This window comes from Simochromis diagramma, unplaced genomic scaffold (genome assembly GCF_900408965.1).
Source record: "Simochromis diagramma unplaced genomic scaffold, fSimDia1.1 OVJJ01000333.1, whole genome shotgun sequence".
Lineage (NCBI taxonomy): Eukaryota > Metazoa > Chordata > Actinopteri > Cichliformes > Cichlidae > Simochromis > Simochromis diagramma.
Genome location: NW_024386765.1, coordinates 364,871 through 389,211, shown reverse-complemented (window position 1 = coordinate 389,211; position 24,341 = coordinate 364,871). Strand labels below are relative to the sequence as shown.

The 24,341-nt window shown below is 40.5% G+C and overlaps 2 protein-coding genes across 12 annotated transcripts in view; one reads left to right on the top strand and one right to left on the bottom strand.

The window, feature by feature from the left end:
• Positions 1–1,083: 1,083 nt before the first annotated feature.
• Positions 1,084–11,166, bottom strand: si:ch211-216l23.2 (uncharacterized protein LOC565061 homolog). 2 transcript variants are annotated; one of them, XM_040034811.1, is made up of 10 exons: positions 10,954–11,166; positions 10,758–10,844; positions 9,129–9,202; positions 8,825–8,948; positions 6,424–6,623; positions 3,417–3,695; positions 3,128–3,298; positions 2,712–2,951; positions 2,570–2,619; positions 1,084–2,515 (listed from the first exon to the last, which is right to left on the bottom strand). In XM_040034811.1, exons 1-9 carry the CDS (start codon positions 11,013–11,015, stop codon positions 2,582–2,584), a joined length of 1,275 nt encoding a protein of 424 aa, XP_039890745.1. In that variant the 5' UTR covers positions 11,016–11,166; the 3' UTR covers positions 1,084–2,515; positions 2,570–2,581. The 2 variants fall into 2 exon arrangements, with proteins under 2 accessions (XP_039890745.1, XP_039890752.1); XM_040034818.1 differs by having other exon boundaries at positions 1,084–2,503; positions 2,574–2,619.
• Positions 11,167–15,415: 4,249 nt separating this feature from the next.
• Positions 15,416–24,341, top strand: part of cnot1 (CCR4-NOT transcription complex, subunit 1) — a 28,004-nt gene continuing 19,078 nt past the window's right edge. For 7 of the 10 annotated variants that reach the window (XM_040034752.1, XM_040034800.1, XM_040034785.1 and 4 more), the window contains exons 1-6: positions 15,417–15,552; positions 16,974–17,273; positions 17,711–17,818; positions 20,703–20,801; positions 22,099–22,167; positions 22,667–22,721. In XM_040034752.1, coding sequence (XP_039890686.1) covers positions 17,172–17,273; positions 17,711–17,818; positions 20,703–20,801; positions 22,099–22,167; positions 22,667–22,721 — 433 coding nt within the window. In that variant the 5' untranslated portion in view covers positions 15,417–15,552; positions 16,974–17,171. The other 3 variants (XM_040034777.1, XM_040034743.1, XM_040034733.1) reach the window with 3 other exon arrangements.

The window sequence follows — 24,341 nt, the reverse complement described above, 5'->3', positions numbered from 1 at the left end:
GGCTGAAAGATCTATCACTTTATCACCTACTCAGGTTGTAAATCGTGTTTTTAAAAAGTAACTAAGTAACTAAGTAATTAATTACTTTTGGAAATAAGTAATCAGTAAAGTAACGGGATTACTTTTTGGGGGAGGTAATCAGTAATTAGTTACTGATTACTTTTTTCAAGTAACTTGACCAACACTCTTAGGGACTGAGTAAAAGCGCTATACAAATGCAGGCCATTTACCATTTTATAACCATGTTCGTGACAAATAAAGAATCTTGGTAGGTCGTTCCAAACATCTCGGAGAATCAAGCACAGATCTGTGGATGTTGGCGTCCTCACATCCTTCTGTCTCTGATCCCAGACACACTCGATGTTGAGATCAGGGCTCTGTGGGGGCCGTACCATCACTTCCAGGACTTCTTGTTCGTCTTTACGCTGAAGATAGCGCTTCATGACTTTGGCTGTGTGTTTGGGTCGTTGTCCTGCAGAATACATTTGGGGCCAATAAACAATCGTTTATATTTCTGAAAGCACCTTTCACCTGCCTAAAACCTTTTGCACAGGACTGTAAATAAATTAAAACCATATATAATAATCTTGATTGTTCACAGTAGAATATATGAACATATATAAACTGATAAAATAAAAAATAAAAAAAGGCTAGACGAGCAGGTGGCAGTAAAAACAAACAGCTGGAACAACTGGCAACAGGTCAGCAACATGACGGTGTATAAGAAGAGCAAAGTAGAGACTCTGGTGTTTAAAACTACACTAAGATGTCAAAAGAACATTACAGCAAACACGCGACAGAAACTCACCAATACAAATATACACAACTACTTCTGTGCCACTTAATATGCAGTTCGCTACCATGAAGCCTGGAAGCTGTTTCCTGTGTGTTACTGTACAGCAGCTCAGGCAAGCTTCCAGTATGGAAATCAAAATGAGTCCAGAAATCTCCATCCAGGCGAGAGCTTCAACTGGAGCTTAAAAAAAATCGTCATACAACTTTAAAAACTGATGCAGCGAAACCAAAGCCTGTCCAGGCCTCACCTGCTGCTGCAGCAGCTCGTTGTACAAAATACACAAAGGGTTCACTTTTATGTTTTATTCACTTAAATAGATTGATCAATACGTATATGTTAGGAATTTGAGCACTAACATCTATTCAGACTCTTACAGAAAGATGCGTCAGTTTGGTGAACTTGTATCAAGATGTTCATTTTAATTCATAATAAAAGAAAAACGTCTTCTTTGAAAATATAATCGGGACTCCAAACCTGTTCAACATCAGCACGCCGCACAGCAAAGGGAAAAGCATACAGTGGTTCAAAAACATGAAGAAAAAAAACATTTTTACAGTATCTACAAAAGCGAAGCAAAGTGTTTGTCTTTGTGAGGCCTCAGCCTCCCGCGGCTCCAACAGAAAAAGGCTTCTTAACCAGATAAATGCTTTTCAGTAATGCTAATAAATATTAGCAACAAAACAACAGTGTGCTAGAAATTCTAGCAATGACAAAAAAAGCCACATATGATAAGTAGTTGTTTGCTCCAGACTCGTGTGCTCTGCCTGCATCACATATTTAACAGACATTAAGCTTAAAGGCTGAAACCCACAGTGTGTAACCAAACCTGTGGAGCCTTCTTACTCACATCAGACCTGCCATTTAGAAAATATGTGGTCACTGGATTTATAATGAAGAGAGTCGCATTTCTTTCATTTATGCTGGGAAATAGTTGGAGCTTAGTCTTGTGCTTTGATAGAAGGCCTCTGTCAGAAGCCTGGGTAACAAAACAAAGCTGATAGTTGCAATTCCAACGTCACAAGGACGATTATTTTACTGAAATGTACTGTACACGACAGCGATTTTACCGTGCACAGTGCAGGAAATGCAATTTAACAAATACATGCGTTTGTGTTCTGCCATGAAGATACTGCATGCATCATACAGAGTCCTTCAGAATGACCGTTTTCATCTGCGGCACAAATAAAATTACACATGAATCAAGTTATATTTGAACCAGAAATACGGCTCCGAAGAACAAACCATTATAAAGTGAAATATCTGTTGTCCAGAGAAACTTTGAGAAATTTAAAGCACCATGTTGAAAAACTGTACAAAGCAAGTAGGCTCCTGGCGTTTAATACAGAAGACGTCCTGTTGCAGCCGTGATTGGGTATTGATTACTGCGTGGCTGTATTTCTGTGCAATCAGCTAAACGAACTACCTGATGGACCTGTGCAACACTCACCAACAGTTACAGACCCTAACATCCAAACTGCTGACGGACAAAACATAAAAAAGGCACCGATGCCTTGGGGGGGGGGGGGGGGGGGGGGGGGGGGTCTTAACATTACCACTCAAACCACCCACAGTGAGATGAAGACATAACATCAACTTTCATTTATCTTCCAGCAAAATTTAGATAAAAACATAAAAAAGGATGCTTTTGCTCTAACATGAAGTGATGCACTGTTCATAACCTGCAAATTTGTGTGTGTGTGTGTGTGTGTGTGTGTGTGTGTGTGTGTGTGTGTGTGTGTGTGTGTGTGTGTGTGTGTGTGTCTCTCTCTCTCTCTCTCTCATTTCCTAATGCCGGGGGACACTCTGACGAAGAAGAGGAGCACCTGAGAAAACAAAGAGGCAAAAAACACGACTTTAGGACAAAAGTTTAAGAAAAGAAAGAGAAAAAAAACCCCAAAAGAAACCAAAGACCAACCTGGAGACGACAGAAGTGGAGGGCGAGCACTCTTTAGAGTGGGAGGGGCTCCTCTAGTGGGACCTCTGGGGCCTGGGTGGAACACAGGAGGAGGGTGGAGCAGGGGCCCACGAGGCACACCGGGACCGCCATAAGGGATGTGTGATGACAGGGGACCTCGGACAATTGGGCCCCCTAACGACGGACCAGGAAGACGATGCAAGGAGAGCAGCGGAGGAGGTTTGGTTTTGGGATGAGCGACTAAAAATAAATAAAAAGAAGCAAATCAGCCTCTAGCTGTTCATGATTAGCAATGCCGTGGTAGGTTTTAGCGCTCTCACCAAAGTAGGACACCAGGACTTTTCATCATGCTTCACAGCCCCACAGCATTAAAGGTTTGATAGATTTAAAAAGATACAAAGAGGGAAAACCCAAACCTGGTGAAGGCAAGAGGGGTACAGGTGAAGGTGAGGCGTGGTCTCCCATGGGCCCCCCTGTTAAAGATGCAGGCTGAGGCTGTGGTGGCCCAGATGGAGTCGGAAGCAGAGGAGGTGGTTTCCCTAACCCTGGAGGTAACATGATCCCTTTCTCACCCTCACTGTTGGAAGCTGAAGAGATAAAACGCAGGTGAAACAGAGATATATGACCTAAGGACAAAGCAAAGCTGATACAAGAAGTCAAAGCTGAAACAGCGCTTCTGTAGGAACTGCTGTGTAATCGTTTCACCTTGTACGTGGTCCTGCCGAGAGCGCACGTACTCCGAGATGGTTTCCAACTCCTCGGGGTACAGATGGACACCCTCGGCGAACAGTACGAGGAGCTGACGTGTTTCAGAGGGAACGGTGTGGCGCGCGATCTTTTCTCGATCCAGAAAGTCATCGAGCAGCTGCGACGCCTCGGCTGCAATGTCTGCCGGGTCCCTCGGGGGTCGCTCTTTAGCCAGTCCACGGTTGTACTCTGCTAGAACAAAGTCCATGGCCTGGTCTTTGGGCATGTTTCGATGGACTGAGGAGGGAAAGGGAACGGTAACGGTGAAGTGTCATGAGGCTGAGGTGGGAGAAAGAGGTGAAAAAAGATTCCTTTCAGCTCGCGCTGAGATCGTTTTGATGTCAATGTTGGGATCAGCTGATTAAATTAGTATTTTGGTAAGTAATGCTTCGGGGGGTGGGGGTGGTGTTGGATTGCTGGATGTGTGGCACTGAGGGACATGCATTTTGTGCAAATACGTGCATTTATCAGTAACTTTAATACAACCTGATTAATAAGTACTGAATTTATCTAAATGTGCATCCAGACATTTTATTCTAAATATAATGAATGGTGACGCTTTTTCAGCTTTGTTTCTGAGGACAGACAATTGTTTTTGTTGAATTGATCTAATTTTGGTTGAATTCACCTAACAATGTGTTTAACATTTGTGTTATAAAGATTAGGTCGTGTATGTGTGCTAATAAAGCATAAAATGTCATATTAAGCAGATTTAAAGCAAACTGCACATTATTACAACTTGAGTTTGATTTTATCCAGAGCCTGGGTCATGCCTCTGTAAAACCGGCCGCACGCTTCGTCCAGGAGGATACAAAAGATAAAAATGAAAATCCCCACAATTACGAGGTTAGATCATAAAGGTCCATAAAACCATAACTGATTTAAATGTAGCTAGTTTCCTCCTCGTGATCATATTTAGAGCCTGGATCTGCATCAGATCAGATACTAAGTTCAGGTCAGGCTTTGGAGTCGAGGATTACTCTCTGTTAAAAAGTGCTGCTTGTTCAGCTTCGACCTAAAATTTCTCAGTTTGAGAAACCACAGGCATCAGGAACATGGTCACGGTCTCCTTTTGACATTCACAGCAAATCTGCTTCCCAGGTTCAGATGTGAAAACGCAGTCCGACCGTAGGAGAAAACTGGGTCAGCTGAACTGTGATACACGCCGCTGTGGAACTGTTAAAGGATTTGTATACAATCTTCACACTAGGGCTGCCACGATTAGTCGACTAGTCACGATTACGTCGACTATCAACTAATCGACTAATTTAATAGTCGACGATTACTCTTATTATTCTTTCTGGGTCACAAAATAAACGTTTAACATATTTTCAGGCGAGAATGTAGCTGTGTAAACCTCAAATATCTGCTCAGTTTATCAAGACACCACATATTTTCAAAAGCGCTCCGACGTTTTCGGAGACGTCTGTTACCCACTAGCTCGATAGCTAGCCGGAGGCTAGGCTCGCTAGAGCCGTGACAACAGCGGACTCCCGGCAAATCGTTTTCAAACCCACCGCCGTCTTTCGCTACTCAGGTTAAATATATATAAGTCACTTAGATAACTTAAAAATGTTATTGTTTGGCTTTTTTCAGTGTTTTATTTGTTGATGAGATGAGATCGCCTTTATTTGTCAGTTCCAGGTCTTTTGCCCACAACCGAGATGACAGACCTTTATTTGTTCCTGAGTAAATCGGTTTGGCTGAGATTAAAGTTATTAGATTAGATTAGATAAAATAAAACTTTATTAATCCCCTGGGTGGTTTTCACACAGCTGAACAAACGTCAAACAGAAAACTGATTAAACAGAAGTGTGAGATGGTCGAGAATTTACTCCGGTGTCCCGTTATATTTTAGGGAGCAAAGCGCAGACGACTGAGTTTATTAAACTCCACCGAAACAATCTGCAAATTTCATTAAAAGTTGAATAAACTATCATCTTGTCTTTATTTTTAGTTAGCACAGACCTGAAACACTTAAAGCTGTAAGCTAATGATAGTTATATACGAGCAGATGCTGCTGGTGCAATAAGCTGTACGTTTTCTGTCCAATGGATGATGATCTGATTAGTCGACTAATTACAAAATTAATCGGTGACTAGTCGACTATCAAAATAATCGTTTGTGGCAGCCCTACTTCACACCATCCTGAGAATTTTCTGTCCTCCCTGAAATGAAGTTTCAGCTGAAACGTTGTAGTTTTGCGACACTTGGTACATCTGGTTCCCACAGGACTGAGGTGACACAGAAATACTTTTATGGTCTGTGTTGCTAAACGTCTCAACTGCACCTCATATGCAGCTGAACCTGACCTCAAGCCTGGGTCTTGCGTTTGGCACCTGGCACAGATCGTGCATACGTCTGATAATAATACAGATTTGGTTTATTTGTTTTTGTTAAGAGTAACACTCAAGTTATCGCACAAAAATCAAAGATGAAGTGAAGTTGGTGTGTAAGCTAACAAATAGTCTGAATGGTAGCTACAACGTTGCCTTTGTGCCGTCTTCCAAAGAAGTCTGATTGTTGGTTTGGTCTGGTTTGTTATTTGGTTTAAGATAGCAGTTAGTGACAGAACTGATGACCCATAAAATGAAACACATGTTGTAATAAATTGACCGTTTTTTAGTTTTGGTTTGTTTTTTTGGGATGTATTGTCATGTATTGTTGTGTGAAGTATATGCATGTGCTAGCCAAAGGATCGTTTGCCAAGATCCAGCTATTAACATGTAGATATGATAGACTCGGCACAGTTTTTAAATGCATGCATGACTGAAGAACTGTAGCTTTGTGTAACTTTAGATAGTGGTCTTTTAAATGGTAGTGTGTCTTTTTAATTTATTTGGTTTTACAAGAAATTTGTTTTAGACCTCGTGTTTAAAGATGTGGAATCTACAGACTGTTGAACTGAGCCTAGTAAAAGGGATGGTTTGGTAAGTTTGAAGGAATACGAGGGGTACGAACTTACTTTTGAGGGATTCTGAGAATATGATAACAGTGCAGGAGGACAGAGCTACGTTTGTCTGCTCCACCAGAATACATAAGGGGGAGCCTTCTGCTCGGACATCCTGTAGGGCCCGGGTCAGGCCCGATTCCGCTTGAAGGTAGAGCATTTCCACTGACAGGCCACGCTCCTGCAAGCACTGGCTTAGCGATTTGGGGTAATCCCTTTGAGAGGAAGAGAAACACTTTGTTAACGTGACATTTCTATATTAAGCGACTCACCTCGTATAGGAGATACCCCGAGTTAAATCTGTGACGGAGCAAAGGGTGACTCCTTCATTTAAAATGTGCTTTCCCAACAAAAACAGCGTTTTATGTGAAGCTAACACAGATTTTCAAATCTCTCATAGGTGTGATTAGTGTTGTATTGTGGGTTTATTCTTAATGAGATGTTTGTACCGTAAATATTATAATACTAGTATTTCCTAGTGTCTTTGGGATACTGAGAAAGTCAAATAAAGTGCTGCATCAATTTACACTTATCAATAAGCATTTTATAACTGCCAGTCCATCTGTATCAACTGAGTCTCATAGTTAGCTTGAGTTATACTCCTGTGCTGAACCAATTCCAGTGGTTGACACCCTTGTGACTATACTAGTAGGACACTTTATTAAGTACACCCTGCAAGTTCAACAAGGTGCTGGAAACCATTCCACATTAAATGTGTCCCCTAAAATCAGCACTCTCTCTGATTCTGATGCTCAGTTTGAACTTCAGCAAGTCTTCTTGGACACGTCTGTATACCCAGTATAGGGTGCATGGCCGTGCCATTCAACACAGGAGTATGGCCTAAATCAAGCCTAAGCGGCCATATTTGTGATTCAAATTAATCGTTGCTTTTAGTGTAGAAGTGCGTGACAATTGACTGATGATGTTGCAATCTTGCAGAGCATAAGGAGTGCAAGTTTTTTAGTGTGCTTTGACCGCTACTCTGTTAGACTTTTACCATGTGTAGAATGTCATGGTCGGGGGGGGGGGGGGGTCCAATTTCACTGCAGGTGCAAACTTGCATGTGACAAATAAAGGTTTGTTTGATTGATTGATTACTGGTTTACAACTGTGGCAGTTTTTCAAAAGCATAAAATAAAGAGTATTTGAACAGAAAGTGATCCAAGTGGCACATTTGATATGTGAAAGGTGTATTCAAGAATGTTTAACCTTCGCATGTATGTATCTGTTAATGTACTTCAATGCAAATCAGTGTGTAGTTGAACACTGAATTTTAAAGATGTGCTACATGACATTTTTTGACTGTGAATAAATGAATACAATCTCCATTACTGACTGATCAAGAGACCAAAAACAAACAGCTGTTCCAACTTTATGTAAATGTGTTTGTGTGAGTGACAAAGTGAGGTGTTTTTTTGCTGGTGTTCACGTTGCTTCGTCTGTGGTTGTCAGTTATCACAACTAATTTAACAGACAATCATTCAACACAACACAGGAAGAAAACTACGTGTGCAAAAAAACCTGTGGGCTTTTACTTTGGTTTTTGTTGTTTTTTTGTTTGTTGCCATGGTGACAAAGCTTCACAGCAGACATCTGCATTGGAAATGTGGTTATATGAATACTTACACACAGGGTCTGCGTGTGAAACACTGTTAATACATCAACAAAAAGACTTTCCAAAGGGAACAAGAACCTAAATTTGAGTAGCCAGAACAAATTTGAAGTTACAGCACGTTAAATGTGAACAAAGCCTCGTAGCTGAAACGATTTGCAGCCTGCACAGCACACCAAGAAAGTAAAGAAAGGCAAGCAAAAAACTGACAGTGATAATAAAAGGATAAGATCTGATACAGAGTTATAAGTCCTTCTGCTCCTAACACTTTCATTGCCTCATACTTACTGACACATCAAAACAGCTTTCATCCAATAAGTCTCATCCTGCAGGGAACCAAAACTCCACAGTCATGGTCTGCAGCTGCTGCTGGAAGCACTCATTTGTTCTGCGGTCTCTGTGAGCTTAGCACAGCAGCACAAGAACCAGTCTTCCATCTGCTGCAGGCTCTGATTAAAGTGACCCTAAAGCTCACAGCAGAGCTCCAAAGCAGGAGGACGACTACTGTGGCCAGCTGCAGTCCAAGACGGTGCAGTTGACTCAATGACACTGAGAAACACTACAACAGCAATCTGGCCAGCAAGCCAACCGGTAGGGAAAACACCAACCGGGGAAAGGTTGTTAGCATCAACTAAGATTTTAATATAAGACTGAGGAAGATAGAAAAACAAAAAACAAAAGATAATATGAGTCGGCACATATACTTGGGCCCGAGTGTGGGGAAACACTGAATGGTATCAGTCTCCTCACGCTGGTAGTAAAGGATAAACCAGCAAATTCTGTTGGCAATGAATAAATACTCACAGGCACTGTTTGGTAACAGAGAGAACCACGCAGTCGGCTGGCTTCCTATCCTCCTGCACCTGTCTGTAGAACTTCTGATACAGCGTTTTACGTCTGTCTGCTGGAGTGCCACCCTCTGGTTTGGCTGGAAGTTTGAGAACGGTGACGTTGAAAGAGACTCGAAAAGCGGCAAAAATATTACTGCACTCTTTTCTTTTCTTTTCTGGATCAATGTGTAATTAAGATTTTAGAGTATTTAAAAACACGTCTTGTGTAAAGAGTATCCACTTTGCTCATACGGACAAAACAAAGAAACAAATCTCACCATTTGGCTGATGCTTGTAGCCCTCGTACTTCACACTTCCACTGTAGTTTTGGATTTGCTCTAGCTCTTCATAACTGAAAAAAAGCAGTGAAAAGTTTTATAACAGTTTAATATGGGAGGTATTTCTATGCCTCCTCTACGACACCTTAATATGACGAGCATATAAATGTCCAAAAATAGATTTTCTGAAAGTGAGACTCAGAGAGCAAGTGCACGAAGGAGCCTGTGCGTCCGACATTCAGTGCATCAAAGTTTTAAGTTTCACTCAAACAGCTTTTTCCCCCTCACAACACAGAAACAATAGTAGACTGTTGCAAACACCGTATTCCTGATGTCTTACTAAAACATTACGTCAGCATATTCTGACATTCACACTTTCAAAGGATTCACAGCTAAAGTGTTGAAATACTTGATTTTGTCATAATTGACAGTAAAATTACATCCGTCTTCTGTCCCAAAGTACAGAATAGAGACTAAAGTATGGGATCACCCACACTTTAGACCCACGGGAGCTGCTCAGCTGCCGGAACCCAAACCCTGAAACTCCAGTTGCATGTCAGCACAGATGTTCATTGAGAAGTTTGGAAATCTGGAGTTGGTGAGTCAGCAGAGCGCAGTCGGTGACCCCACTCTCTAACTTTACGTTCGTGACCGAGTGGCTGGTTGCTAAACTTTACAAAAACACATCTTACAGTTGACTGTGGAATATGTAGGAGAGAAGAAACTGTTGCAGTGACGGTATCCTATTATAGTACGACGCTCAAATTCAGCGTACTCGTTTGAATGACCCATTCCGTCACAAATGTTTGGAACGCCACAGCCAGGTGCACACACCTGTGACACCTCACTTAAAGATAAAAGGTGGGCCCCAATTCTTCCATCCATATAGCACATGCTGTACAGTGAACAGTGTGCAATATTTTTCTCATCAGGAAGCAGCAGTAACACGTTACTTCTATACTAGTCTGGTGACATGGCCGCAATAAAGTCAGTGCAGTTTGCACAGAGCTCAGAACAGCTGCTTTCAGCTTATATACTCTAACTAAGCACTAACAGTTTTACAACACACACTAAAAACGAATGTTCAGGTAACTTTAGTTCATTTTACATCTATGATTCCAAACTACCAAGCTTCTATCAGTACCTGCTTTGCCTGTTGCACATGCAATTATGAACTTGCCCAAATAAAAGTGATTTCTGTGTTAAAGATGAGTCTACAACCTCGCTAGGCAGCTGAAACTGTAAGTGTACTCAAACTGGAGAGCTGCATTCAAAGTTTGGTCTAACCAGTTAAACCTGTAAACAAGATCCTAGAATTATTTGTTTCATGATTTACCTTCAGGGAGGAAAGAAAAGTCTGGCTGGGAAGGAAGTAAGATGTTCCCCAGTGCCGACATAAAGAGAGTTGGGCAGCTATAAGGAACTATTAAATATGACTTGTGGCAACTTGGAGGCTTTAAATGCAGTTTTTATTTACTAAGACGGTGCATTTTCTTTCATCTAAAACAAAACCATGAATGACGTGTAGCACTACACACAGAAGTGAAGGTGCACAGTAAATCACTCATAATAAAGCTTTGGTCACTTTAAACCATTGCCGACAACAAAAAGGCTGCCCGAGGCTGGTACCTGTCCAGGGCATCCTTGAGCTCTTCGGTCCTCTCCTCTCTGGTTGGGTATGGAGCTGCCCTCCGAAACACACGCGGCTGTGGAGCACTACACAGCACAGGTGGCGGTTTATAGGGCCGCTAATTGACAGCGTTTCACGTTTATATATTATTGTGAGCTAGCAGCTAATGCTAACCTCGCTAGCCTGGAAACTCACCTTCCGTTCGGGTTACCGGATGGCCGCCGACCACCCGCAGGTGATTTCACCCAAGACGACATTTTGCCTGCCTTTAAACTTCACCTCAGCAAAAGGCAGCTTTAAAAACACCCAGAAAAAGACGCTCTCCTGGTGTTATTCCGCTAATGTTACCAGATACCAGCCTGTGGTGATGAACGAGGAGGAGGGGAAGAGCTCTTCTTCTGGCTTTACTGCTCTCACAGTGTGTAGGTGCACCATCGCCCCCTGCTGGACGACCCTCTAATAACATTAATGGTTGCGCCTTTGAAACTGCTAGCAGCTTGTAGCTCTTTGTTTACACATTAAAAGTGATTTGTAAACAAACAGGCAGAAACGAAACTACAAATTAACTAATGTAGGTGTTAAATTAAAAACTTGACAAATAATTAATAACTAAGGATGTAAAAAAATGAAATATAAAGTGATAATAATCGTGAAACACATATATTAGTAAATAAATATATGACATATAACTCCATTAATTAGTTGAATTAAAAATACAGATTTCAGTACAGCATTTACATTTGTACACTGCTGTTTATTGTCATATCAGATTGTTTTTCTTCTTTCTTCTGCTCCTTCAGATTAATAATCTCCCTCCATCTCACTAGCATCCATCTCTGTCACACCAACTCACAGCAAGTCCTCCTTTCTTTGTGGTCTTCCTCCTTTCTTCCTGCCTGTCAGCTCCGTATTCACCATCCTTTGTAAAATACATGCACTGTCCTCCCACTGCACATGTCCAAACATACTTGAGTCCAAATAACTCAGTATTTTCTCTGATATTCTCCTTTACAATCCTGTCCATTCAGGTCACTCACATCACTCATTTGCCTCCTCTCCCACCTGCACTCTCAGTTGCTTTGGATGGTTGACCCCTGGTTATAAAGGTTAGAACCCCCTCCCCCTTCATTACCTGTTTAGTTTTTCTTTCGCTGACATTTTTTAGCAGTACTCCTTTTCAAAATTATCCATGTAAAAAACAGCGACCACAAACAAACTCTGACCTTGCATATCAGGTTCACTCAAGTGACAGCAGTAAAGTAAAAACTGAGTACCACAAAAAAACAAACAAAAAAACAATACCTGGGTTGGTTTAATTAAGAGGGAAGCTGGAAGCATCTGTGAGGATACCACTTTAGGATTTTTCACTTTAATCAACACTCAGCAATCCAGGTGAATGATCTGCCTGTGGCTTTACAGATAATAGCCTGTCTGATCTTCAGTGAATCATAAGCACACCTGCATGTTCTTTTTATCTTTTAGAGAAAGCTTTGATTGCTTAGAAACAAATACGTTAATGGGGTTGGTTATGCTTCGAAAGATGTGACGACCATACTGTGTACTGTGGGTTGGAGGAGAGGGCCATGCCATCTGTGGTTACAGATAAGGAAGACAACCGAAGATAAAGAGAGAGCAGATTTCTCCTGTATTGGCTTCCTGTTAAATCCAGAATTCAAAATCCTGCTCCTCACATACAAGGTCTTAAATAATCAGGCCCCATCTTATCTTAATGACCTTGTAGTACCATATCACCCTATCAGAGCACTTCGCTCTCGCTCTGCAAGCCTACTTGTTGTTCCTAGAGTATTTAAAAGTAGGATGGGAGGCAGAGCCTTCAGTTTTCAGGCCCCTCTTCTGTGGAACCAGCTTCCAGTTTGGATTCAGGAGACAGACACTATCTCTACTTTTAAGATCAAAGTTTTACTTCAAACTTTCCTTTTTGCTAAAGCATATAGTTAGGGCTGGACCAGGTGACCCTGAATCCTCCCTTAGTTATGCTGCAATAGACGCAGGCTGCTGGGGATTCCCATGATGCACTGGGTGTTTCTTCTCTCTGCATTGAATCATGCCTGTTATTAACCTCTGTCTCTCTTCCACAGCATGTCTTTTATCCTGTCTTCCTTCTCTCAACCCAACCAATCACAGCAGATGGCCCCGCCCCTCCCTGAGCCTGGTTCTGTCGGAGGTTTCTTCCTGTTAAAAGGGAGTTTTTCCTTCCCACTGTCGCCAAAGTGCTTGCTCATAGGGGGTCATATGATTGTTGGGTTTTTCTCTGTATGTATAATTGTAGGGTCTACCTTACAATAAAAAAAACCCATTGAGGCGACTGTTGGTGTGATTTGGCGCTGTATAAATAAAAGTGAATTGAACTGAACCAGGTTGGATCTCCATATTCTTCTGTTTCCATATCCTGAAACTATTATCCAGGCTGTATCTGACAGTACCGTCCCAGGAGACTCCAAATCAGCTGCACTGAGTTGTGCAGCTGACTTGGGTGTGTATAGTCCCACGTTGCCTGTTTCTGGAAAGGTTAATATAGGTTACGACTGACAATGCAGCCCTCAAGATACCTTGAGACAGCTGCACACGTCAGTACAATGATCACATTATATTCCGTTCATCTCCAAATCTCGATTTGAGGACATATCATCAGTAACTGATGGTTCAGTGAGGTTCAACATTTTAAAAATTACCCTTGGCAATTGTATCAAAGTCCATCAGTCCTTGGCACGTATCTATTGGCCAATTTTGTTTTCAAATTTGCTGTTATTCAGCACGGGGAAAAGTCTATCTATGACCTTTTCTAATAACATACATACATATGTTTTAGTTACCTTAATGAAGATATGTCTTCATGATGGCCTGAGAATCAACTATTATTTTAAGTGTGCTATCGTGACTTGACTCAGAGTTCACCCGTGTTTTTCTTTTCCTTTCACTCCTCCTGTTGTTTAAACTGTTTGTCACAGAGCGGCGCCTTCTTAATTTCCACTGCATCTCCAGTTTGAAGCTTTTGTCCTTATTGCCCCCCTCTTTTTCAACCATTTTCTTTTTCAGAAGGACTTCCAGGGTTACCACATGAGCTTTAGTATGAAGCCCTATATTTACTGATGATTTATTAGAAGCTTGTGTTTTTCTTCAAGCTTTTTTCCCCCCTACTTCCTTCCTGTGTTGATCTTAAAACTGCTCATTAAGGGATTTATTGTCCTCCTTTATCTCCTAGAAAGAAAGCATCTCTGAGTCCCTGAGCAAGTGTGTTTCGTCAGTGCGCCCCAGGGTGGCTGTGGCTACAATGTAGCTGCCATCACCAGTGTGTGACTGTGTGTGTGGATGGGTGGATGACTGGATGTGTAAAGCGCTTTGGGGTCCTTAGGGACTAGTAAAAGCGCTATATAAATACAGGCCATTTATCATTTCTGGACAACTATACAGCTAACATGTTGTATTATGTCAAGACTTGGTAAAATTTCACCTTAAGAATACCAAGCTATGAATAAAAACAGATTTTATCTTGTTTAATATTTTCAATATAATTCTATTTATGTTATTGGATAGTTAGATAACTAACACTATCCAAACTTTGAGGATTGATTCAAGGATTTTTATTGTCATTCCAACACCTGTACTGATCAACAACAATGTGAACACAAGAGGAATATATGCAGAACCAAGGAACTGAACATGTTTACAACATGTGCAGCAAATAGCTCAAAGACAGGCGATTGCTCATATCTGTTACTTTTGGTTGGGAGTAGCAGATGATAGAAAGCACCACCAAAGTTCAACCGTGTTAACTGTCTCTTAGTCTGGGAACTCTACTCTTGATGCTCCTGCCTGAGGGGAGGGGGACAATAATAGTGTGTGTCCTGGGTGACTAGGCTCTTTCGAGATACAGCAGGTCCTTTTCCTGCATCTGCTGATGTAGATGTCCGTGGTGGTGGTGAAGCTGCTGGCAACAATCCTCTGTGCAGCTTTCATCACCCTCAGTAGAGTCTTCTTCCCTGTCACAGAGCAGCCGCCACACCACACGGTGATGCACGAACCACACATCTGCAGAAGGAAGGAAGGAAGTGTTTTGGCTCCAGGTAAAATCCTTGCTGGAGACCATTTTCACACCTGCTTCCCCACTTTCTGTGCCACCTGAAATCTATATCTCATTTATTTTCTTGACATTGACGCTGACACCAAACTGCCTTTCCGCCTGCTTGTAGTCAGACCAACCTTGTAGGTATCTGGCCAACCCTGCAGGCTATAGGTGGGATCTTTTTTTGTTTAGCCGTACCATCCTTTTTTATTTACAAACTAATGAAACCCAAATCGTCTGCCATGTCCCTGAATTTACAACCCCAGTGACATCATTTTCATCATTACAAAAGAAACAGAAAGCACAGGCTGCAGAGCACCAGCCTGCTCACCTTCACGTGTGAAATTTGCGCAGGTCCCTTTAAAATGTATTCCTTCCTAGTTTAGGGGGGGAAAATCTGTACAGCAAACCTTTTTATTTAGATATTTTTAATATCGCCAGTTTCATTGTTTGTCTTATATAATTTCTTCTCTTTTATCGTTTTAAATGAATAAAATACTGACTGAATATGTGGCGGTTTCAGGTGTGTGTCGCGCGAATAAGTTCACGCACTCGTCTCTCTCGAACCGTGAGCGCGCCGCGGCGGTGACAGTCGCCATTTTATTTTGAAAATCAAACTGAATTGAAGGCACGGCAACCCTTCCATTTCGTCAAGTTTGTTCCGAGAAACAAAAAGAGATGAGGATCTGAATTACTTTATTGAGAGCACGGTGAGGCTTGTGATGTATTTAACAAATGATCGTGGATTTCTTTAGGTTGAGAAATTGGCACAAAAGCAGCGATATTAATACGGAGAATAGCCGTTAGCTCCCGGAGCGGGGGAGGTCTACTTGCTGAGAAGCAGCTGTCATATTGGTGAACGCAAAAAAAGTAAAAATTCCATAATTTAGCAAAGTTTTTCGTGTAGCGAAGGTACCGCTGTATACGTGTATTTGTTCAGGTAACACGTGAGATTTACGTTATGTCCGAAGATAGCAGTTTTAAGTAAAGTGTTAGCGATTCCATAAACTAGTCGGAGCCCGAAGAGAGAGCGAGGCTAGCGTTAAAAAGGTTAGTGCTAACGTTAGCTAACATGATCGCGCAAAACCCGTCCGAGTATTGCGCTCGCGGCCTTCAGGCTTCCGGCCAAATGTGGCGTTCCAAACCTTAGTAGTTGCTTACATAAACAACTTGTATCTGAATGTGTAAAAGGAATGCCATTTTATTCGATTCTGCTGTATAACAATAACCAACATGAAACGGGACTCACGTTGCCGTTAGCTTCACATTGCTAATGAGATAGCATTAGCCTGTACTCTCGCACCCGGGGCTGGTAATGGGTTAAAGTTGGTATTTAATCAGCGACGAATGGTATCGATCCGATTTAAATTCCCGTTTAGACTTGGCTGAGTAAACAATAATACATCTCATGTTTTATGTTAATACGAAGCTAATATTCGGTGAACATAAGGGCTAACTGCTCCGTAGCAAGTGTTTATCAGCGTCATGGTGATAGTTAGCTCGAGTATTTGGCATGTTTCACTACTTGCTACATGAACCGAGTCCCTGAATCTTGACATTTTTTAAACGTTGTCTTTATTCGCATATTAAGACGTTTGGGTAAATTATGAATCTGTTAACGCTCATAAAAATGTCTCATGCTTGCGCATAGGTACTCTCCAAGATTTGGTAAGTTACGTTAGCCTGCTCTTTGTTTCAGTGTGTGATTTCCACACTTGTCCTTTTCTCATTGTAAACTCAGGGCTGGTTGCTTTTAACGCCACGTACTTTTTTGGGGGGGCATTTCATTAAGTGACCAAACCGCAGTGACTCTGTTCCAAACATTACGGTGTTTTTAAGGCCTAGTGTAGTTTATGCAACCCTATACAATCTTAGTGCATATGTTGTACCAAACTGTGTGGCAGTAACTTCTTTCACTGTTGTTTCTGAATTTATTAGCAGATAAGTAGCCATGCAGCTATTCACTGCATTGTTGGGTCTGTCATTCAAGTAGGCCTCATAGGCTGCCATAGTTTGTGTTGATAGTGGACATTAGTGGCACCTAGGCTGCACATAAAGTTTAGTGCAGCTCAAAAGTAAGTTTCTCTCTTATATTTCAAAGTGATTTTTGTGTTTGTTTTTCTTGTTTCAGATGCTGAACTTGATTTTAAACTGAAAGACTCTACCTACTTAGCACCGGGAGCCACCCATCCACCATTACCTTGGAAGTCAACATTATTCACACCTTTTGGGGGGGGGGGAGCAGAAGTAACTTATCACTGAAGTGACTAAAGGGGAATAATGGTGATTTTGCGCCGTGCTCGGCCGCCTGCTTCCGCCCCAACCAGCAATGAATCTTGACTCGCTCTCGCTGGCTTTGTCTCAAATCAGCTATCTGGTGGACAATTTAACAAAGAAAAACTACCGAGCCAGCCAGCAGGAAATACAGCATGTGAGTGGTAGCGAAAAGTCTTTACCGTTATTTATTTAATTTTAAATTTGCAAACAGATATCTTGGAATACTTAAACATCACAAGATATTCTATTCACTTAAAGTTGTAGATGTTTAAAACCTTAATTAAACCAAAAATTGCATTTTTCTTCTGTTTTAGAGAGCTTTTTGTGTGTGTGTTTGTGTGTATAAATTTTATGATGCTAATACGCTAAGACTGCCCAATGTTGATCAGGGTCTGCGTATCAGAGAAGTTTAAGTTGGCTCACTTTCAAGATACTATTGGATCAGCTGGGCAGTGCTCTTTTTCCCTCGGTGAAAGGAGGAGCAAAGAGGCCACATTGTTATGAAAACTTGAACTTTATATGGCTTAGTGTGTCTGTGATGGTCTGTGTGACATGTTCTGACATTTTGGTGTGTTTCATGTGCTCTCCCAGATTGTAAATCGTCACGGTCCTGAGGCAGACAGGCATCTACTACGCTGTCTCTTCTCCCATGTGGATTTCAGTGGCGATGGTAAAAGCAGTGGCAAGGACTTTCACCAGGTAACTTTAAATTTGAGACGTTTGAATTCTGGATTTTCATAAGTGCTGTTGTCATATAAGGCTGCAGCTAAATTTTGCCAGAGGAGCAAAACAAAACTCTTGAGTGGGTTTTGACAGGTTTTCGTCTTACTAGAAGGGATGTGCGCAGAGCCATTAGGTGGAAAACACACTTAGCTTTAACATGGTGGCCCAGTGTGCGTGTTTGTTCTTCAGTTTGCTCAACCATTGCTTATCTCAACTTCTTCGTACTTGGAAAAGATTTTGATGGGGGATCTAAGGAGGTGCGGTGTGGCATTTTAATTAAATGTTTTTAAATTTGTTTGTTGTTACCCTTTGATATGTTTTCACTGACATCCTCCAAGGTGGCTGTTTGTTCACAGCATACACACACTTTGTTTAGGAAGAATACCTCAGTCTCTGCAAGGGTGTGTTTGGCCTGATCCTGAAAAATTGTTGGATCCATAAAGACTGGAGAGTGCCATGCACTCAGTCTACATGGAGCATGTAGATAAGAAATTGGCTGCCAAATGGCAGCATGGTGTTTTTAAAATTTAAATGTTTACACAGGATATGTTCATTGCTTTCTTTGAATTTGGCATTTTTCTTTGACATTTATTACCGCTAGAATGACAGAAACAAGGACCAATAACAAAGTAACAGCGCCTCTTTTCTTTTAAATTTCAGTGGGGATGTTGTTTCCAAGCAAAATGTCCCATTCCTTTCATAGTATTTTGAGCATGACTCACTCAAGCACTACAGAAAAGCCATAACCACCCTGAACGCACACATGCACTGACAACACACTTCACCCCCCAATCCAACGACTTCAGACTACCATCACTACTATGCGTTACTTTATTTACAGTGTGGCTTATTGCACGTAAATTTGGAACACTATTTATTTTATTGCAGATTTGTATTTTTTTTTAAACTTTTTATATTTTTTTCTCACTACTGTTCATGTGTATATAGTGCTGCAGAACTGTGCACCTCACACCCCTTTCTTTTCCCACATGTTTGCATTGGGTAGGAGATGCTCTGTATCACATTGTATGTGAGAATCGTGACCGTAAAAGGCATTCTATTCTATACAGCTGTGAACACATGTGGCATCAGTGAACTCTGTGAGAGCTGAGAGATTAGACCTTAGGGATGGAGATGGGGCTGATACTAATTGTCTGTGCTTGCTCCTTAGACTGCCTTTGCAACATTGGGGGTCTTTTGTTTTGCTGTAGTGATAATAACTGTAAATATACAACCGCTGGCTGCAATTTCTCCATTTTGAACACCAGTTAATGTAATGTATAAGGATATAGGCGTTTGACGTGTCAGAAATACAGTAGTTACAGACTCTGACCCTCGCACTGCCATCTACTTACTTGATGACTAACATCAAAGCACGATCTGATATCCTCGTGTTGGTGTTGTTCCCAGATCATCATACTAGATGTTGCTCCAGGATCAACATTGCAAGTGACCAATCAGAGTGTTGTGATGTCATACTTTTGCGACTTCGGGAAAAACCGGCGTAAAACAAAAAACTGTACTTAAGCTGCGAGAAACCGCCTCTGTCCACCGATCAACGGACCCTAACCGTAACCCTTTAATAAACAGTAAGCAGAATTGATATTGTCCTTGCAACATTGGAATTTCATAAATGCACGAATGGCTTGGCGCGCAAAAGAATAACGTCACAACAATGTGATTGGTCACTTGCAATGTTGAACCTGGAACAACATTTTCATGATGGTCTGGGAACAACACCAACACGAGGCTATCAGATCATCCAACATCAAACGGACACGTAAGCTTTTAGCAGTGGATGACCAGAAACTCTGTTCTCGCTCCAAACAACTTCAGAAAATAATCAGTCTTTTAAAGTTGCCTGAAACTTTCCTTTAACTTATTATTGGTTGTGTTTACAGCAGTAATTTGGCAGAAATAAAGAGAAAAATTTATCCTGCTCGAATTTCAACTAGACTCTATTTGGAAAGAATAAAAATGGTGTAAACAAAACATTAGGGTTAGGGGGTTGCAATATGGAAACTAAAATGTAAAATGGTTTCACTTGGTAAGATCCGTTTTAACCTCTGGTTTAGTTTCACATCTCTTCTTGAGTCGGACTGCTGTTGCTTCTTGGAGCCCCAGTAATACGTAGAAGGCTGATGTAATCAATTCCTGTTTAGTATCATATTTATTTTTCTTCTTCTTTTGTGAACTTAGCGTTTGTTATTAAATCTGTCATTTTCTGAAAGCTGTTGGCCATGAAAACATGAAAATACATCTTTCTTTGAAATTACCTTTAAACTGTTGGAGCAACTATTGTAATAAAATCAGCTTCCAGCAGCAAAGTGCGAGTCCACTGTGGGTGGCTGTCCAAGAGTACAAGTACCTTCTTTTCACTTTGACAGTAACTTATTAACTGAGCTCTGATGTTGTAAGCTGTAAGACACAAGCATCTGTCATCAACTCCTTCACACTTTATGTTTAATGACGATCTTATACATTTCATATTTGGTAATAGTGGAGTTGGGCAAACAAAACTTGCAGAAGAAAGATGAATCCTTGCTTAGGACACTGCTATTATAATCAGAAAATTAGCTTAAACCCCTGAAATGCATGTTGTTTGTGTCTTTGACATTATTAAAAAACAGAATACACTTTCTCCGAGATGCAGTTTGGTGTGTTGACAGCTCACTGCGGTCTCTGTGCAGCTGTGTTTGTGCCCCTGTAAGTGGGGAAACCTATACTTCATAAGTCACTGGTAACTCTGTTAGGAAAGTTACATTAATTAAAATGGCTTAGTCTGGTTATTGTTTTTATGAGTTTTCTGATTTTGTTCTTCACCCTATACTTTTATTTTTTTTCCTCCAACCTGTCAAAGACACAGTTTCTGATCCAGGAGTGTGTGTCGCTGATATCAAAACCAAATTTTATCTCTACTCTGTGCTACGCCATCGACAATCCCCTGCACTACCAGAAGGTAAGGAAAGATGCTGAAATGTCAGCGTATCAGTAAGATAAGCTCTTGATCTATTAAACCACTTTTTTACATGTTGGGCTTTAACCCTTTAAGACCGGTCGGAGTGGGCACGCTCCATTTTGTGTAACTATTTTTAAATCCCTGTAGCTCTGCAACCACGTAAGCTAGCGCAATAATTTTTTTTGCATATCAAACCAGAGGAGTTGTACTTATGCCATCAGCTTGTCCTAGGTCAGTTTCCTTCCACATAAAGCTTTGCAAAAACTGCGTAAAAAGCACTTGCAGCAATAATAATAATAATAATAATAATAATAATAATAATAATAATAATAATAATAATAATAATAATAATAATAATAATAATGGATTGGATTTATATAGCGCTTTTCAAGGCACCCAAAGCGCTTTACAATGCCACTATTCATTCACTCTCACATTCACACACTGGTGGAAGCAAGCTAACAAAAACATAATATTCCAGAAACACGCTTTGCCGATCCAATCAGCTGTTCAAAACACTTCCTACATTGGAATAGACGTCAGCGCGAACTATCACATATCCGCCATTACCTGCCCGAAACCGGAAGTGCTGTCATTTTTTTTGCAGAAAACAGTTTTTGTTTTTTACCTTCAGGGACTTATAAGCCTATACTGGTGTTTTTAAAAGTCCTGTTTGACTTTATGCTTTTCGGTATTGTTTCTTGGAACAAACATGCTGTTTGTTTGTGTGTTTGGTGGTTGTGTGAGATTTTTGCAAATTTGCATTAGTATATTTATTTTGGTTTTTCCTGCAGTCCATAAAAAATGGTGCATCTCAAAAATAAAACTATGAAGCACAAATTTCCTCTGGAAACTATTTTGTGCAACTTTTTTGTATTTACAGGTTTGGGCCGATAAAGTTCTTAAATTTCTCTAACTAGAAATATATGTAAAAAAAATTGTTTTTTCTTTTCATTTTTTTTGTAGTTTATTACACTTTTTTGCAATTTATGTAGTTCCTATGGATTTAATGCAGACATATTATTAAAATTTGGGCTATAACGGTTGTATTGATGCATAGCAACTTGAAGTGCTCCCAAAATTGGCAGTACAGCATGAAAAATATAAAGATAAGCTCTAGCGAACTTGGTTCTATGGTCTTAAAGGGTTAAGTAGCTCAGAGACAAACTCGAGACACCCATGTTTGTACCGACATGTTAAAGGTGTTTACGAATAATAACAATGAATTGTATTTCAACCTTCAGGTGAAACACAAGATAACAACAGTTTTTCATTGTTGATTTAAATTGTCTTTCAGAGTTTGAAGCCATCTGCTCACTTATTCACTCAATTGAGCAAAGTTCTTAAGCTCAGCAAAGTCCAAGAGGTAAGCCCGCTCTATCAACTTTATTTCTTTCTTTATTTTAAATCATTGGCCCATCAGCGAGCCCATTTTACAAGCACTCTTTAAATGACTGTAACTCCATGACAGTTTTTCCCTTAAACAAAATTCAAACTGTTTTGGAAAGTAGAGAAGACGAGCTTCAAAGCTTTCACATATGCTGATGTCTGAACAGACAGAAGTCAACTTTGCATTGATTTACTTTACTGTAGCTCCCACCATTCTGGGCTAAACAGAAAATTTAAGTAGTTCCTGAAAGATGAGAATTTATTTTGTAACTTTTCAGCGAAAAATGACAAATTAAGGGCAAGTGGCCTCGATGACACTAGGTGGTAAAGGATCAAGTGGAAACAATGTAAATGCAATATAGTAGCTTTGGCACTTGTATGAACATAAAGTTAAATTTTGATCTAAAGATTCTCTGTATGAAATCAAGGAAACATTAGGCTCTCCTTTTAAGTGTTTTGTTTTTTTTACCCCTCAGGTTATATTTGGCCTTGCTCTGCTCAACTCCAGCAACACAGACCTTCGTGGCTTTGGTAAGTTTTTCTAGCACACCTTCATTTATTTAAACCCAGTGAATAAACAGTGTTTTTCTAGCAGTATTTGTCAGTAAAGTGAATAAACTGTTATATTTCCAACAAATCTTGTATTTCTAAAGATGAACTAATACATTTCATGCTTGTTCTTCCTGAATTGTCTTAAAATCTTGGCTGAAATGAGCCTGGTAGTCTGCTGCTGGTATGCAGTTTGCATTCTTTATGCCAGCTAGGGCTGCACGATTTTGCATAAAATGAGAATCACGATTTTTTTTTTTTTTTTTTTTTTTGCTTAGAATTGAGATCACGATTCTTACGATTTTCTTTTCCAATATAAATATTTATTGCGCTTATTAACTGCACATCAACTTCATAACAGTTGAGACTGCAACATAAAAACAATAAATAAACATAAAAACAACAAATGTCTCACGTTTTGTTGTTGCCGCAAAATGTTGTACTGCTTGAAATTCCGTCTCCACCGTTGCTCGACACTGCGTGTATAGAGCAGGTAGTGCAACGATAGAAAAATAGTTGCGGGACGGCACTGTGTAGCGTTTGTCTAGGGTGTTGATCATTCTCCTAAATCACTCGTTTTGCATCAGCCAAACCGATTTACTCAGGAACAAATAAAATGCTAAAAAAGCCAAAAATAACATGTTTAAGTTATCTAAGTGACTCATATATGTTTAACCTGAGTAGCGAAAGACGGCGGTGGGTTTGAAAACGATTAGCCGGGAGTCCGGTGTTCTCACGGCTCTAGTGAGCCCAGCCCCCGGCTAGCTATCGAGCTAGTGGGTAACAGACGTCTCCGAAAACGTCGGAGCGCTTTTGAAAATATGTGGTGTCCTGATAAACTGAGCAGATATTTGAGGTTTACACAGCTACATTCTCGCCTGAAAATATGTTAAACGTTTATTTTGTGACCCAGAAAGAATAATAAGAGTAATATTAAAACTAACTAGCTGCCGCCATTGTTGGAAACTGAGCAGGGCTGCGCTATGAATTCTGGGACACAGCTTCTTCTTCTTCGGGGTTTAACGGCAGCTGGCATCCTTGTACATGCAGTGCTGCCATCTTCTGTTTCAGTCCGTTATTACACTCTTAAATCCTGCTACTTATTCCTGCGTCTGTTGTGATCTTACAAAGCTTCAAACGAGGTGTCAACTAGGGCTGGGTATCGTCACTGATTTCTAGAATCGATTAAATTCCGATTCACAAGGTCCCGAATCGATTCGATCCACGATTCGATTTAATTCGATTTAAATCTGGGAAATTTTGACAGTCAGAAATATTATAATTCAGATAATTACATTTACATATTTTTGTATCAATAAAAAGGAAGCTGACACGCAAGACTTTATCACAGGTGTAAGCGTCACAGCAGATGCTTTTGTGTCAAAGTAGCTGAAGATAAAACACAGAAAAACATGAAGGGGATTTTCCTGGCCTGGGATTTTATAAAAATCTTCTGCAGTACATCAAAAACGAAAGAAAACCATTAATCAACATATGAACATCACCTTTGACGTTACAGCGGTTTTATTAGAGACACAGCGTTTTGCATTTTGAATAATTTTAAGAAGTTTAAATTTGTTCAATATTGAACAGCAGAAATGA

Coding starts and splice junctions, on each gene's coding strand:
- si:ch211-216l23.2 (XM_040034811.1), bottom strand. CDS start 11,015: ATGTCGTCTTGGGTGAAATCACCTGCGGGTGGTCGGCGGCCATCCGGT. Junction 10,845..10,953: donor TCCGGTAACCCGAACGGAAG/GTGAGTTTCCAG, acceptor TGTGCTGTGTAG/TGCTCCACAGCCGCGTGTGT. Junction 3,696..6,423: donor ATTCTCAGAATCCCTCAAAA/GTAAGTTCGTAC, acceptor TTCCCTCCTCAG/TCCATCGAAACATGCCCAAA.